Source organism: Balearica regulorum, chromosome 3 (genome assembly GCF_011004875.1).
Source record: "Balearica regulorum gibbericeps isolate bBalReg1 chromosome 3, bBalReg1.pri, whole genome shotgun sequence".
NCBI lineage: Eukaryota > Metazoa > Chordata > Aves > Gruiformes > Gruidae > Balearica > Balearica regulorum.
In genome coordinates, this window is record NC_046186.1 from 40523758 (window position 1) to 40541454 (window position 17697).

General features: G+C 45.9%; 1 protein-coding gene across 8 annotated transcripts; it reads right to left on the minus strand.

Annotated features, from left to right (window-relative positions):
- Positions 1-1460: 1460 nt before the first annotated feature.
- On the minus strand, positions 1461-17204 carry CNR1 (cannabinoid receptor 1). 8 transcript variants are annotated; one of them, XM_075747661.1, is made up of 4 exons: positions 16444-17204; positions 9044-9136; positions 8564-8620; positions 1461-3605 (listed from the first exon to the last, which is right to left on the minus strand). In XM_075747661.1, exon 4 carries the CDS (start codon positions 3542-3544, stop codon positions 2123-2125), a length of 1422 nt encoding a protein of 473 aa, XP_075603776.1. In that variant the 5' UTR covers positions 3545-3605; positions 8564-8620; positions 9044-9136; positions 16444-17204; the 3' UTR covers positions 1461-2122. The 8 variants fall into 8 exon arrangements, with proteins under 8 accessions (XP_075603776.1, XP_075603779.1, XP_075603773.1 ...); XM_075747664.1 differs by lacking the exon at positions 16444-17204 and adding an exon at positions 15472-16284; XM_075747658.1 differs by lacking the exon at positions 8564-8620.
- Positions 17205-17697: the final 493 nt, after the last annotated feature.

Below are 17697 nucleotides of genomic sequence, written 5' to 3' on the forward strand. Positions count from 1 at the left end.
AGCCGGGCTGCTGGTGCTACCGGCTGCTCTGGCCTGCACCGAGGGACCAGAAACACCATGGGGACCCCATGGCCACCAGAGGCCCCGGGGCTGCCACCATGCTCTTTCCCCACGTAACCCTGAGGATGGGCGGCAGGGCAGCGTGGATTTGGCTCCGCTCGCCCGGTGCCATGGAGGGAGTTGCCTTTCTTGCAGCAAGCAGCGGGCAGCTAAAAGGCTAAGCCACCTTTGCAGCTGTTTTAGCAGAAATCAGCCAGAAGAAGGGTGAGGCAACAGTCCAAAAAAAGCAAGGCAGCAGAGAAGAAGACCCCGTACCTTCTGATTCAGAACAAAATTACAGACTATCCATGCCTCAAAGACTACGCGGTAATGTGCTCCTTGCAAAAGTCCCAGGCTGCAGAAACAATCCCACCAGGGAACAGAGGCACCATTTTCCTTCAATAACTTCTCCTCCCTTAAAGCTGATGATGTCAACCCTTGTCACCTGTATCCTGATTTCACAGTGAGACTCACCTCATTTCAAGCAATCGGATTTGAATACTGATGGTCTAAAAACAAATTACCATTTATTTTTGGCTTTCCCAGTTTTCAGGAACACCATCAACAGCTACTGCAGTTGTCAGTGTGAGCTCCTGCCATGCTCTGCCTCTCGTTTCCCCTTCGCAAGTACAACTGAAAGGTTGCTTTCTCTAGCACATGGATACACCTCTCAGAGTGGATCGGGATGTTCTTAATACGGTACTTTCACCAGTAATCAGTTGGAAGAACTCAATTTTAGAAACAGAATTCGTGTGCAAAGCGTGCAACAAGAAATACAGTTTACATTTGGTCATAGTGTCCTATCATCTTAGTTATGCTACCATGACTCACACGGATTAGTATACTTACACACACACACACACGCACGCGCGCACACACACACGTACACACACATAGATATTTATTTATATACACGCTCACACAATAAGAAAATGTCTAAGTCTGACAATATTTCCTCCTCTTTTAGTGAAGACGGGAGTTTGGCATCTCAGGCTCTGAATCTGCTTAAACCTGGGATACAGGAATGCGACACACTTCAAGTATACATCGACTGCACAGTGATAACATCACACATTGAGTCTGACACATGCTGTCTTCAGTGGTCCAGCACCAGCATATGCCTTAGAACCAGATGCCTGTTAAAGGAGCCAATATCCGGGACCTTCACTTTTCAGTGTTCGTATTCATGCAACGCCCAAGAGCAGGGCAATAGTCTCTACAACCATAAACGTCCTTCTGTATAAACGCAGTGGTATTTAAAAGTCTGAACCAGTGCATTCCTCTCTTACATTCCTCCTCTATTCCTTTGTTGCTGTTACTCTCGTATGCATGTGAAAGTAAAAGGTAGTGGGGAAATAATTTTAGTAGAAGAACACAAAGCCTCTCCCCTAAGTCCACAGAAGACCACTAAAAGTGTAAAATTTCCAAAATAGCTCATAGGAATTCTTCAAATACAGGAAGTGTTTTCAATGGGGTTTACATATCACGTTTCACATTATTTCCACGGAAGTCTACCTTATCACTTTGTTTAATCAGACAAATATCAATAACACATAATAAAACAGCATACAATTCACGGGACACGACACGTTTTACAAAACCTCTAGAACTCAGCACTGCCGCTTTTGGAAAAAATCAAAAACTCCTATTACTTACAGACATGAAATACACTTCACATTGAAATGAACAGCATGATTACAAGGCTTTTTTCTTATTTGATGGTATTGGTTTAGGATACAATAGTTTTCAATTAGGTTTCACACAATTTTTCTTCACGCCCCCAAAAGGAACCATTGCTAACCTGGTATTTTCTCTGTGCTCTTTCAGGAAACTTGCTATTATTCAGTAAACACTTTTTGAGAAAAGAACTTTTGAAAATTTAGCTTGAATCCCTAATTGTAAAACCTGAAGAACTGGCTGATGGTAATGCTCTTAACACAATCATCGCTCAGCTTACAATGACAAACCAAAAAAATATTACAGGAGGGTACAAACACGTTAAGCCACGGGTTTGGTTTTCTCTGTTGTTGATTTTTATTTTTAAACTAACTCCTTTTTCTCACAACGCTGAGAAGTCTCTGACTTACAACGCTTCAGCAGTCGTGTCTGTGGAGACAGACATGGTAACTTTGGCAATCTTAACTGTGCTCTTAATGCAGCTCTCGGCAGCCCTGTGCACGTTCCCCGCGTTGTTGGCGTGTTTGTGCTGGCAGTCAGACTCCATGCTGTTATCGAGGGGCTGTGCGGTTCCTTCGCAGGTGGGGAACATGCTGCGGAAGGCGTGTCGCAAGTCCTTGCTCCTCAGAGCGTAGATGATGGGATTCACTGTCGAATTCAGCAAACAGAGCATGCTACAGAAGGCAAAGACAGTCTTGATGAGCTTGTTCATTTTCCCAAAGACATCGTACACCATGATGGCGAGGAGAGGGCCCCAGCATATGATTAAAACGACTAGGATAAGGACCAAGGTTTTGGCTAACCTGATGTCCATACGAGTTTGATCAGGCCTAGTGATCTGTACCTTACCATCCTCGGTCGACTGAATGATTATGCTTTTCTGCGTGCCCCGCTGAATCATGCGAACAGCGTGGCTGTGAGCCTTCCACAGTATGTACATGTAGGCATAGACAATGAACAGCAAGAGAACGCTGGTGACCCCAATCCAGAACATCAGGTACGTCTCGTCGATGAGAGGGAATATGTCCGAACAAACGGAATTGAGCTTTTTGCAGTTCCAGCCGAGCAGAGGAAGAACGGCTATTACAATAGCGATGGTCCACATCACACAAAACGCTACGACAGCCTTTGGTCGGGTAACAATCCTTTTGTAAGCTAGCGGCCTGTGTATAGATATGTACCGGTCTATTGCCGTGAGGAAAAGGCTACCTACAGAGGCGGTGAAGGAGGCTGTAACTCCACCCAGTTTGAACAAGAAGACGTTGGGGCTGTCCTTCCGGTGGAAAACATGGAAATCCACAAAACTGTAGACAAAAATCACGCTGCCCAGGAGGTCGGCCACAGCCAGGCTGCCGATGAAATGGTAGGAGGGTCTACACCGGAGGCTTCGGGAGTGGAGGATGACGCACAGGACGAGGAGGTTCTCTAGGACTGTGAAGGTGCCCAGGGTGAGCGACAGCACAGCAATGGCCAGCTGCTGGCTGGGGTTCAGGATCATAAAGCACTCCATATCCATGAAGTTCTCCCCACACTGTATGTTCTCCTCATTATCCTTAAACGTGGACAGGGACTTGTTGTAAAACTCTGTGATGTTGACCTGATCTGAGGGAATAATGCTCAAGAGGGGATCATCTCCCGCAGTCATTTTTTCTTGGAAAGGATCACCCCTGAAGGAAGAGAGAGGGAACTTCTGGGGATAGTATCCCAGCTTGGATGCCATGTCGCCTTTCATGTCTTCGTACTGGATATCGTTGGAGCCCACGTAAAGGAGATCTGTTGTGATTGTTCGGAAAGTTGTATCTGCGAGGCCATCTAGGATTGACTTCATAACCCCAGTCTTGTCGGTTTCAGAGAGACTTGGGGGAGGGAATAATGCATCGGAGGATATCCTAGAAGGGGAAAAGATCAGATTTCGTTAAGATAAACAGGGAGATACACTCCACAAACAACTCAGTTGAACTGTGTCAAATGAAATCGACCTTTCTCTTGCATTCAGTGCAGGCCTAGCCTTTGCCACCTGTGGGAATCAGGGTGAGTCGAGCACTTAGAAAGAAATCACCTGGATTTCACTAAAACCGAATTACGCTATGAAGTGATGCGAAAACCAGAACCGCAGGGAATTGAGTATTCCACAGGAAAGTAATTTTCATTTCTCATCACAACCTTCCGAGCTGCTTCACCAGAAAGATATTTTTCTCTAGATCTGATCTTGGCTTCTGATTGCAAAGTACCTTGCAGACCAATATTCCTTGGGCTTGCTTCAGTTAGATAATACCAAGTGCCACTGCAGGAGCAGCATTAAACTGAATCATCACCTTCATTGCTTTTCTTTCAAAAGGTACCAAGGGTTTTGAAAACCTGACAGAGAGGGAATGGGGCATGCACTCTAAGTTTCACAGCTCACCCAGAATGCTCGTATATTCACATTACAGCAATCTGAGGTCTACTAACATCCTGAATTTGTTATTGTAAATTTATTAGCAAGGTGCTTCTTCTACAGATGTAGGGATCTGGATATAGTTTCATTGCTCTATTCCTTCCTTCTGCTAAGAAAAGCAAGGTAACTGGGACATTTGGGCTGTATGGGGGAGGTGGGTTGCTACCCAGCCCTAGCCACAGTTTCAGTGAGTGCACACAGGTCCACAAGTCAGTGAGTGCATCCATTCTGCATGGATCAGAACCCTCAACCAAAGCAGTTCATGCTTGTCTAGAAAAACATGGCACCAAGTTTGGGTCAGAGTGCAGCTCTGGCCAAAACTCCAGGCAAAAGGGACCAGGAATCACTGCTCCTGTGAGAAGTATGGAAATGTAACTTGTCCCATTGGGGACACCCTCAAAAATACTCTGTCCCCATGTAGCCAGTGGTCTCTGAGTCCTGTCGTGCCCTGCCTTTGCTTGTGGATGGTGATTAATTGCAGGGTATAGCTCCTGGTCAGGGTACCGTTGGGAGAGCACCCTCATCAGCATCTGAGCATCTTATTCACATCGACATCTAAGACAGGTCCTACAGCTCTTCCTATGCTGTGCTCTTTTATACAGCTTTGCCCATATAACATGCCTTGAATATGAATTGAACATCTGCTTTAGGGCCCCCTTCCACCACCACAGTGGCTGACAGTGGTAGGGATATAAGAGCCAGAATCATTGCTTTGGTGTGCTACAGTTACTCTGCAGCTGCTGTAGGACATCTGGGTAATTACATCAGAATAGGAGCAAACCCGAACTTTTTCATGCTTTTAGAATGGAGGAAATTGTTTGTGACACCCAAGAAGTCCCAGATGCCATATGTAGGCTTGTACTGACTTAACCTGTTCACTTTACACAACTGACAATAAATGGCTAGAAGGGCCATGACAGATTATCTGCCAAAACCCTGAATACTGATCACCTCAACTCCTAAAGAGATTTGCAGAGTAGGTACCAGAGCTCAGATTTCCCATGAAAACTAAAAGAAAGTAGAAAAGGATTCCTCTCTACAACAATACCAATACTGAAAACCAGAAGAAACCATGAGCATTTCCAAAAGAAACAGAGATCATTTGGCTGGTGAGATATTTATACTGCACTTATACTTGGTATCTGAACACTCAAGACTTTTTCCATAGTTCTTTAAAGTTCTTCATTTAATTCATCAAGCCTGAACATTGAGTATTAAAGGGAATATATGAACCTAGTCCTTCAGAAGACACTGCAACTCCAGCGCTGCAAACAAGGATGAGTATAAACAACTCTTCCCGGGATAGTCTAACACACAACACTGATACTTGCTGTGTCAGCTTTTGCTGACATTGTTGCTCAGCAAATAATAACATAATTATTAGACAGATAATCTTAAAATATATTAAGGAATTTAATTTTGAGAGTTTGAGCAGTGAGGGAGGGAAATGTTACTGAAGCATACATTAAAAATGAACAGCAATAATCTAATACATAAGGTACTTTTCTTCCAGAAGGTGCTTTACAGCTGTTCCCAGTAGAATTTGCAGATGTTATATGATGCAAAGATGACCGTGCTGTCAACTGACAAATCTGCTTTGGGTGACACCTCGCAACTTTAAACTTTGCATTATAACACCAGTTTAAAAGCAGATGTGAAGAATGTGTTATTCATTTGAAAACTACCCCAAAGAAATTTAAATAATCAAGTACTTTAAAAAACATGTAAAGATGCCTCTGTTACTCCAGAAGACAGACAACCATTTGAACGATTAAAGCCACAGCCCCATGTCGAGAAGATTACATTTGAGTAAAGCTTCAAAAATTGTATGCAACTGAGCACTTCTGCTAGACAGACAAACAAATTGTTATGAGGTAGCTAGTCCCTGCTGGAGTCATGTTAAGTATAGACTTCCTCAGAATAAGGTGCAAGCCGCCGTGCAACCCCTACCTTTATTTGAAATACAAATGAAAGAACATGAATTCCTGCGTGCTCTTTTGAAGGTGGCAGTGAGTTATGTGTCAATATCACTATGCATGCATATGCTATGCTAACAACATGGTTAATGGGATCAGGAGAGGCAAGTCTTACTCTGAATTTCAATGATTTTTTTTCCCTCTGTATTTTTACATTGAGATTATTACAGTAATTTCCACCTTATTGTCTCTGCAAAGAGAGTCTTCTTTGAGAGTACTTGGGAGTTCATTAGTGGTGTAGTTTAAGCTTTGGGGTATGCAGCTGACATTAATTTTGTTTTTGTTTGCTGCTGGGAATATCATAATTGGAAATTTCTAGCAGTATGTGTGCATGCACCTATTCAAGTAGCAGTTGATTTTTATTAAAGTTGCAGTAAAACAGCCATTCGCCTGATCTGGAATTGCACTTTACTGGAATTTCGTTTATTTTAATTTAGATACTAGCTTGTCCCGGTATAAGCGACACTACTGAAACGCACTGAAGTGATCAGTGAGGCTTTCCATGGCTGCCTAGTGAAAAGAAGACCAGACCTTTGGCACTGACGTTATCAGAAGAGTCCAGGTCACAGTCTGAGGTGTTGCACGATTTGACGTGGATCAAAAAGCCGATGGCAGAAGCAGTGGTCTGGTGCCTGGTCTTGCAGTTTGGTCAGTGTCACACAAATTTTAGCCCTGAGCTCTTCTGTGCGAACTCGGAGTGGCAAGCAGGCACTGCCCACAAGAACAGGACACCCTACACCATGTGGCCACACTGCCCTTTGCAAACCCATACCGCCCAAGACCCATGACCACCTCTACGTGAAATACCCTGGGAGCCTCTGTGGCTTCTCACAGCCTCCCTAGAGAACCAGGTTCCCTGCACAGATCCCTCCTCTCTGGATAGGGCTGGGGTGATGGCCATGTGTTGCAGGACGGTCCCCTCACAGGCTGGGCGGAAGCAAGGAAGAGCCTCCCAGCTCTGCCGAAATCTACTCTTCCAACAGAGCCTTTGAGTCTCCAAAGCTCTCATCTTCATCCCTTCCTTAAATGAGCTCTACTACCTCACTCATTTTAAAACAGCATTAAAAAGAACTGAAACATTGATTAAAGATGAGGAAGAGCCTGCGCTAATGCCGGCACTCATAATTTTTGATGTATTTCCATGACTGCATGCAGCAATTCACAGTAAGTAATGAATTATGATTATGGATAAGGATTAAACAATAGATAAAAGTTTCAAGCATTGTTTATCTTGAAGACCAAAACCAGAAAACCCATGGCTGAACACCATGTTAGACTTTTCTCCCATCAACCAGCAGCCGTTGATGGCCATTGCCAGACCAGCTGTGCAAAGGGACTGCCACTAGATGGAGTGGCTTTTACAAACACACGGCTTAGCTGTCTGCAAAGACCTGGATTTAACTTAATCTAGCCCTTTTTTCCAGCCTGCTTTACCGGGGTTCAAATATAGCAGGTGTTAAACATCAGCTGAAGATTGAAGACACAACTTTGTAAGGCTTTGCCCTCAAAGTGAAAGAATTAGTGAAGATTTGGAGGCAAAACTTACTACTGCCCTCCACTGTGTCGTTACATACAGCCTTAAAAGAAGCTTGGATCCCATCAGAACATAGACCTCTTAGGTAAAATATAAAATCGATAATACATAAAAGGCTGGTAACTCACCTTGGACAACAGAGAGAATTATACCTCCCCATGACTTCTAGTTGGTCCGCAGGACCAGTTCACTCGGAGAAGAAGAATGTGACTTCATTAAAATGCTATTACCTATCTTCTCCTGCTGTTCTAGGGCAGAGGGAGGACCAGAAAGTTTTTATAGTCGTCTAAAAAAAGGGATGAATTTATTATAATTTTCAAACCAGGATGATTGATAGAGCAATTTTAATAGCCTGAATAGAAACAGTGAATATTTACATTCTTCCTCGGAAAGTAATTATGAGCAATACAATGATGCTACTGATAACTGCAAAAATGTTGAAGTGGCAGGAAAAGGATTCAAAAACAAGAAAGGGAAATCCACAATCAAATCTTTCTAGCTTCTATTTTAGAAAATATTTTGATCTCCGTGTCTATACATTTCTTCTATGATACCCACAGCTAATTAAGAACAGGCTAAAGGACAAGTAGGTATAATTGAAACATAGTTTCTGAATGCACAAAATTATGTAAATACATTCTCCTTGCATACACCTTATAAGGCTTGTAAGTCCTTCAGAGAAGGGCTTTATCTTCCAATAAGTTTGCACAGTGCCCAGTACACTGGGACTCCTACCAAACTGGGTCCACAAGGTACTACCACAGGAGAAACAGCAGTAATTTATACCCATGTGTAGTCAGCTGGAAAAGTGTGAGAGAAATGAGATCTACCATAGTAACTGTTGGCCTCCAGGAATTAGAACTGTCCTATAAAATGAAAATTTATATGGCTAATAATTACCTTATCCCATATGGCGATGAACAATACTGCTTCGAGGACAGAACAAGGTTTCTAAGCCTTGGAGAAAGAAACGCGCAGTCTGAGAAATGGCACTCTAAGGCTCAGCAACACCGAGCAAGAAAAAAACATGTTGACAAGAATGTGAAAGTGATGTTACCCTATCCTGTTTACTGTTTTACTATTCCATCTCCAACACAGTACTACTCCTAGGCTATAAATGGCAAATAACGCCATCACTCCTGTTTCAGGAAAACTTGCATTCACTTCAGGGGAATTTTCTCTGTGTGAGGGATGGGGAAGGAGCAAATGAGGGATGCTGTCTTCTAGTTACAGCAAGGCACTATCAGCTACGGGGTAAACTAGGGCATACAAGTACTCAACCAAATTTTGTTCTTAAATAACATGATGATATCTATTGCAAGTTGAACCTTAATTAGCAAGAAACCACAGCTACATGGTTATTTATGTTAATTAACATACCGTTTGCACACTAGCAGGATAGGGGCTGGATTGTTCTAATTTGGGGGCAAACTGCCCCTATGTGACACCGCCCAGCATCCAGCAGCTGGCAATCTGAACGACAAAAACAAAACAAGGAGGGAAACAAAGCATTAATCAGTGACCAACGATGTCTTTTAAAGAAATAACGTTATTTCCTCCCTCCAAAGTTTTGTTGGTGAGATGTATGTATCAGTTTTAGCACAGGTGACTTGCAGGCACAGAGAAAAAGAGGCTGCGTCTTACCTCTCAGACAGCCAGGGCATATGCGTGTGTCTAAGATGAGAGAGTTTCAAAAGCGAAGTTGAAGTCCTGTTCCGTTTGGTGCAGGCGAAGGACTCCAACATGGCTCTCCTGCGAGCCAGGTGAGTGTGCTGGCCACCTCTCCATCCTGCTGCTCATCCCTAAACTGTTCAAGTTGTTCCATGTTGGATCAAGTGTTGAACAGCAGGAAATAAAAGCGCCAGGGTGCATGCCTGGTAGGTGAGGGGCTTAGTTTGAAGCCCTTTCTTGGAATTAGGCAAGCCAAGGACGTGTCTCCCACATCCCACCCAGCTGCAGGGGGAAGAACAGGAACAGCTGCCCCTCCTGCCTGTGAAAAGCCTCCAAAGCTCCTGAGTTCACCCAAAACCCCTCAGCTTGTGAAATACAACCCCCTACACACACATTTCCTACCAAGTATTGAAGGCACAAACCAGCAAGGGGACCAGCAGGGTCACGTTAGTGGGAAACTACAGCTACCTGGTCTGCCTGGCTTTTGGGAGAAAGGAGGGAAGGCAGAGGTGGTTTTCTTAAAACAGTAAAAATACAGTATGAACATGGGATTTTAATATCTTTCACAGTTTACTTCATACATCTTAGTTTCATTTAAAGACATAGTTTTGGGAGAGGACGAAGAGGTTTACTGAAGTATGAAAGGCTCAGATGAAAGGGAAACACTGAAGCAAGAGTGACCCGGTATTTGCTTAAAATCACCTCCAGTTTAAGGACTGATTTCCCAATAAAGCAGAATGAGCAGGTAATACGAAAAGTTTGATACAATGCTATGGTATTTACATTTTAAAGAAAATGGAAAAGAACTCATTAAGCTGGCCAATTTCGAACTCTCCAACTTTTCCTTTTTCACAAAAGGGTTTATCTTGGATTTCAGTATTCCAACAAAAATTGCTTCATTTCCTGCCTCTTTTCTAGCCATTCTCTAATGCCAAAAGGTGCTGGCACTTATTACTGCTGAGCAGAATTGACATAAATGTTAAATGGAGACAGAGAAGCCCAGCCAGGTGCAAAAGAGATGGGGGCTGAACACTCAATCTCTTGGAAGTACCTAGAGGAGACAGCAGCTCAGCACACAAGGTGTAGCTGAAGGGAGAGAAGTCATTTGAAAGAGCAGAGCAGGACATAAAAGACTCAGACTCCAACGGATGCTAAATGCTAAAGGTCCCCAGAAGAACGTAACATCTAGAGGATGAAACTGAGGGAAAAACACATTTATTAGGGAAAAAAAAAAAAGAGATTACCACTCCGAGAAAACAGTTTCCATGTAACGGCCAGAGCAGAACAAAAAAGGTCAAGAATTTGTTGCAGCAAAAAATATTAGTGAACTTTATTAAAAGAGTGAGGATTAGAGACAGAAGGGTAGCAAAAGCATCAGGCTCCAGGGAGTACTCTCATAAACTGCACGGAGTGCATATCCACCTCCTCCTCCCCCTGCAACAAACTGTGGCTGTAACAAGTTTTAATCAAAGACTTTGTGAGATAGCAAGGAGATGCTGAGAGCAAAAGTAATGTGGTTAAGTGATTGGTGTGAAGGGGATTGGGAGGAGAGAGGAGAGGTAACTACTGTCCTCACACAGGGAATAGGACGTCTGCAGGTGAGATGGGAGCAAACTGGGGAAAGGTAAGAGAGGAAGACCCAAGTGGAAGGAGCCCCTGGGAGGCAGGGGATGCAGATTTTAGGGAAAGAGAAGCATTGTCTTTGTGATTGGCTTGGGGAAAGCAGATGAGGTGAAGGAGAAAACTCACGAGAGAAAGTCTCCCTCCTCTTCTGAGCGACATGAACTTCAGAGACACCTCCATAAACTGAAGGATATAGCTAGCGGGATTTTCAGATCTCACTGTAAAGAAAGAACAGACCCACTGCTCTGCAGGCAATGACTTGCTCTTTTGAAAGTCCATTTCTGATCTGTATTCAAACGGCAAAGGAAGATGCAAAGGGCTCTGAGAAGCCATCCTCAGTAAGGTCACAGGAAAGGACAGCGCTGTACGCACTGACACATGGGACCGAGCTGGGAACACTCAAGAGAGATCAGTTGAACAAATCTGACCAGGGACATGAATAAAAATCAAACTGCTTAAGGAAAATGAAGTACAGAAGATGAACCTCAGAAGTGGGAAGGAAGAGAGAGTGCTCAAATGGAGCCACTGAGTGACCCACACAGTGGATAAACATACCGAAAGGGGAAAAGGGAAGATGGGTTTACAGACGATGGCAGAAAGTTAGTGCGCAGAAGGTCAGCAACACATTGCAAAGCAACATACCTTCTACTTCAGTCCTCAGGAGTCTACTTCTCCCAAAAATTGTTACTGGGCCACCAAGCATTGGCAGTGCTCAGAAGCTAGGACAGAAAGGCTTTTGGTAAATGTGATGTCCCACGCCATCAGCATTAGCGAAGGACGAAAATATGCACTCCAATTAAAAAATGTAAAACATTCTTTCATTTCTGGAGCTGTCTGGCCTTTCATAAAATTTAAATAAGCTCAGATAACTCTCTTCATAGCTACATTCAGAATATAATGATATTCAAATATACTGCCTTCACACACACAAACAACTTGTGAAATTATTTGCCAGCATATTAAGCCACTACACCAGATTGCTTGGCAATGGTGCATGTCTTCAAAATATGCAGATGCTTTTCTGTTTTAAAAAAAGGAGAGAGGGAGAGAAGAGGAGAAGTGAGAAAGAATTACAGCGGAATCTGATATCCAAGTAGCCAGAACAACAAACTGCGGATAGACTCCAACCAATATTACAACAGATTTGGAGAAACAGTTAAAAGATACTGTGGGATGAGTTATGACTTCTTATTTCTGTGTATATGTGTATACATATATATATATTTATATGCATAAACTTATAGACAGACATACACAGACACACACACATGCCTAGAGGAACAACTATGCGAAGTCTCACAAACGCTGCAGTAGTGTTTGTCATGCGTAAACTCAGATTCCCAGTGCCAGAGGACAAGCAGATAAGCTAGAAGTGTAGGTACAAAAAATATAGGCAAGATGACTACTGAATATCTTTTTTAATTCCCTTATATACAGCCTTCCTGGGGAAAAGCAAGAATCTAAGACGAGTACTTCTATCACTGAGATCCTGTAAAAATTATTTTGCATGTATATATACATATAGGTACCTACATACACACTCCAAACCTATGCCACCTGATTTTCCAGGCACACACATAGTCTGGACTCCAGTACCACACTGTTTAAAACAGAGGCAGAACTAACTAAACCCAGCAATTTCTGAGAGCATGTTTCACACATTCACCACAATGGGAAGGCAGGAGCCCCTCAAGCCCCTAAGCACAGATTTTGAAAGATTTCCTAAAATGCAGAAATATGAAAATGACTCCAGTGAGGACTCTGAAAGCGAACTAACAGTATTCCCTATGGAACTGCTCCTCCTCAGTACTTCGTAGTGAGTAAATACGCCTTTCTTAAGAATATACAATTGCCATAAAGCAGGTTAACACAGGATGAGGTATTATTTGATGCCATCTAGCCTTCATCTACACAAACAAGACAACATCTGAAACATATAAAACATCCAGTTTCACCAACAGTCTGGCCAAAGTATAAGGAGTGACATTATACTAACACACACGTAGTGAAATATCCGATTTATCTGTAATTTGGATGAGGGTAGCTTGATCAAAAAAGGATGGTCCTACTGAAGAGAGGCAGAACCCGGCTTGGTGTGTGCATCACCATAATGCCCCTGCATGAGGCACAAACAGGAGAAAAAAAAGTGCTCCAACCTTGTGTTGCAAACCCAACCATTTTTCATGGGAAACAATGGCACCTTCGGGAAAAAGAATTAAAAAAAAAAAAAAATTCTTTCTAACGAGAAATTGATTTATAAGTCATTATAACCATTTCAAAAGGACAGGTCGTGGCTGGTTTCAGTGATCATTAACAAAGCCACGCACTTTCAAAGAGCCTGAGTTCTGGGGTGCAAATTCTTATCCCACTGACAGTGATCGGATATGCACTTTTTGCAGCAGTACAGTGTCAGTCGAGAAATGGAGACGTAAAGAGCAGTACTCAGAAGACAGGTTGTCACATTTTTAACTTTGCATTAATAACAAATGCTGTCGCTGTCTATTCTGGCACATTTGCAAGCTTGCTTTTAAGTACGAGGGGCTGGCATGCATTTCCACTATAGATAGGAAAACAAGAGCAGCCTTGTTATGATTAAAAGGGTCTATTTCCCTCTGCCTTCTGTCTTCTGTGTCCATCTGCACAGCTGCTTTGAACTTGGCCAAATCCCAGTGTTAGGGTCGTCCGCAGTACCTATTTTAAATCAGCAGCAGACTGTGTGAATTTGCTGCTAGAGAAGAGAAAAATCTCCAAATTTTCACGTAAATGGTCAACGATTGGTTCTGTAAAGCATTCATCATTTTACATAGCCTAAACTATTTGGGAAATTGTAGCAAAAAATACCTAAAATCATTTACTGTTTCAGGAGGAGACTTGAATAAAGTCAATATAGACGTCTGCAAAGAAATGAAGAGCAATCACTGCTAAGAAAAATGAATTCTGCGGATGCCGAGGTAGCCGACGGCATGACTAGAGAGAGGTCACAAAGTTTGCATTGGAGAAGTTACAGTAATTTCTCTTAAAATGTATGGAAGCAGAGAAACTAGGTGAGTGGAAGACAGTGCACGAGACCTGCAGAACCGGGAACAGCAATGTATTTGTAAAATTATTGGGCAATACTAAGCGAGTATATGGGTTTGGGTTCTTCCTTGCATCTTATTCTCCTCACCTCAATAGAAAGGAAAGCTACCCCAGCTCTCCCTCTCTAGCGTGTAACACTTTCAGCACCAAAATTCCCAGCGGGATGACAGTCTGCAAGCATTTTGTGATGGCCACATTAAAGGCTGAAAGTCAGAAATTACTTAAAAAAAAAAAAAAGTTATTTCATTTCTAAACTTCCGTTGCCCAATCAGAAACCTCTGAACAGAGAAAGGGAAAGAAAAGCTTGCATTGGCTAAGACCTGCCATTCCTTCAGCAGAGCATGAAAGCCCTTAATGGGGTCCTTTATGCAACTGAGCTAACATAATTCACCAAAGAACAACAGCCAGGATCAAAGGCACCCACAGGCTCATCCTCACCATACTATAACCTGCTTCCACCTTCGCCTTGAATTTTATAGCTATTTTGATTTGATTACTGTGGGTTTAGATGTTATGGAATGGTCGACAAGGTAAATTCACAGCAAATAGTCTATGTCTTTACCTAGCCAACTTTTCCCGCCGCCCCCCGGCATAGATGCCTGCTGGCTCAGTCAAACAATTACTGCTTTTATCAATTCTGCTTTAAAATGTTTTTATTCAAATGGTTCTGCCTCTCATTCCAAAGACCAACCGATAATAAAGCAAAGCTGTTCCTGGTTGCTACAAAACTAATTTTAACCTCAAGCAAATCAGGAATTACACATTGATCTTCTAAACTGTTTAAAGATGTTACGTTCATTTCTTTTACGGCTGATTTAATAAACTCTCCCTGCATAATAAATATTCCTACTATAGTCACAGGGGTTTTTTTCCCTTCTTGAGAAGGGAAAACCTGTGCTGGCAGTTGATATGAGGTGTAATCCAAAAAGAATTAAGCACACCCAAGTAATTTTTGCAATGTTGCACATTTTGTTATTAAATATCATATCAAATATCACTCTGATCCTTTGCATGATCTCGGTACATGTGAACAGCAATGCCACCCCCAGCAGAGAATGCTATATTCCTTTAAGAAAAGGTGAACAATAACAATGAAAACAAGATGATACATCTAAGGAAAAAAAAAAAAAGAAACATTACTACACCTTTAACAGTTTAAAAAAGCCACACTATGTTCTTTTTTTAAAAAAACTTGTAGATACTCAAGGAATATTTTGCTATCTGGCTCTATGTTATGTATGTCCCTTTATCTTCTGAAAGAAGAAAATATATGCCAGAACTGTTAATATGATCATTTGCTGCAATACAGAAAATAACACTGATGATAATTTTAGAGAAAGAAGGAAAACTACGGACTTCATCTTCTGACACCATTTTACTTAATCAAACTGAAATCACAGTAACGAGCTCTCTCCTACCAAAGGCTTGGTACATACCTCATCCAGGGGTGTTCTCAATGGAGATTTGCAGACGTCTTTGAGACAAAAAGATGCCCATTTAAAATAAGCCCATCTGGTTACTCAGAATTATTTCTCAACAGCTGAAGATTTCACATGACAAACACCGCGTGAAGTTTAAAAAGCTCACTCTTTTTCGGCCGTTTTCCCCCCAGACCTCTGAATTTCAGACAAAAAGAAACGAACCAACCAAAAACCCTACTGGGATATTCTCAAGATGCTGGATGCCTAAGTGACATCTTTTAACGGAACATCATTGCGCATAAAATCACGAATCACCTTTTATTTCGGTTATAGCCTCTACAGCAGAGTTTTGGGAGGAAAAGTGCACAGGAAAACTGAATGCCACCCGCTGTAAATCACCGGTGGGTTAGGACGAGCGGAGAAACCTCCGATGTCAGATAAGGTCCTGTGGGAACCTGGGAGGCTGCCGGCTCCGCGCACAGAAGAATAGACGCGTGTTAACCATAACGCCCCCAGCCTCCCGCACCTCCGCCCGCTGCCGGGCTCCCCTCGGCAGCCGGGGTCCCCCCCGTCCTCCGGCCGGGATCACGAAAGCAAACCACGCACCTCGGGCCACAGGCTTTTTCCCGGGTGGCCCCGGGGCACCCTTCAACTCTCGCCAGACGCCCGAGGCGGCGGCGTGGGGCCGTGCCCGGGGCAGGGGCGAGACCCGCGATCCCCCCCCGGCCCCCTCCGCAGCGCGGGTCGCGGCACCGCTGGACGCGGCGGCGGATCCCGGGGAGGGATGCTCCCGCAGGCAGCTGCCTCCCCTCCGGCCGCTCCGCCGTCGGGGCAGGCGGTGTCACCCCCGGACCGCCTCCTCTCCCCCCCCCCCCCCCCCCTCCCCACCCCGCCAACAAACTTTGAGGGGGACGACGTCTACCTGGCCCCCGGCCGGGGGGGCACCCGCCGCACCCTCCCGCCCACCCCTCCCCGCGCCGTCCTTACCCTCCGCACGGCACCGGCCGCGTCCCCCGCCTGCTCCGGCCGCGCCGACCCCCGGCAGGGAGCGGGAGCGCCGCCCCGCCCGGGCACCCCGGCACTGGGGAGCGCCGAGGAGGCGGTGCCGGCGAGGGGAAGGAGGAGGTGGGAGACTTCTCCCCCCGGCTGCCTCCCCTTCTTCCCTTCCCTCCCCTCGGCGCCTCCTCTCCGACCACCGTCGCCCTCGCTCGCCCAGTTCAGGCGGCGTGCCGGGCTCCACCGCCCCGCCGCCGCTCCATGTGCCGCCCGCCCCCCCAGGCCGCCGCCCCCGGCCCTCCTCCGCCGCCTCCGCCCGCCGCCGCCTCGGCGCGGGGAGGCAGCGCGGGAGCCGCCGGGCACCCGGCGCGGCTCCGGCACACGCCGCCACCGCCGCGTCCCCCCCCCCCGCCTTCCGCCCCTCTCCGGTCCCATTTATGAAGCCCGGCTCCCATCACGTGTCAGTGTGCCTTTTGTCCCGGCCTTGGCAGCGGCGGAGGCGCCCCGCACGCGCGGGGAGCGCCGGGGGAGACGGGCGGCGGCGGCCAAACTTCGCCCCGGGGGAGGAACACGGGGACACCGGGGGACACGGGAGTGGGACGGGTGGGCGGCGGCGGAGAGCGGGCCCCGGCCGCCCCGTCCGGCTCGAGTCGTGCCCCGCGCCCCCGGCCGTTCGCCCAGCGGTGGGGCCCTGGATGGTTAAATCGTGATTAGCCCCGTCGTGCCGGCGCTCCGCCGCGGCGCCCCGCCGAGCGTGGGGGAGCCGGGCCGGGGGAGGCGGCGCGCGGGGCCTCCAGCCAATGTGGAAGGCAGCGCCTCCTCCGGCCCGCGGGGGCGGACGGCGCCTCCCCGCCGGGGGGGGGTGGGCAGCGCTGCCCCGCCGCGGGGCCCGGCCCGGCCTCCCGTCCCCTCCGCACCGCCGGCGGCTGAGGCGGGCGGCCTTTGCTTCCCGTCGGCGTGGCGCGGGGACAGGCCCCGTACTCGTCCCGGGGCCTCGGGGTCGGTGCGGCCAGGGGGCTGGGTGGGTTGGCGGCCGTTGGGCCTTAGGCCGTGGGCATGCTCGCAGGGCGTCCCTCAAGGCCGAGCCCCTTCCCTGTGCCAGTGTTTCCTATGAAACGTCAGTTTTACCACCATTTATTTCCCTTTTCCTCACTATCCTTAACTCTTGCCTTGGGTATTTTGGGGCTTACACGACAGCCGTCATGACAGCCCTGAGAAGTGCTGGGGAATCCCTCATCTCTGAGG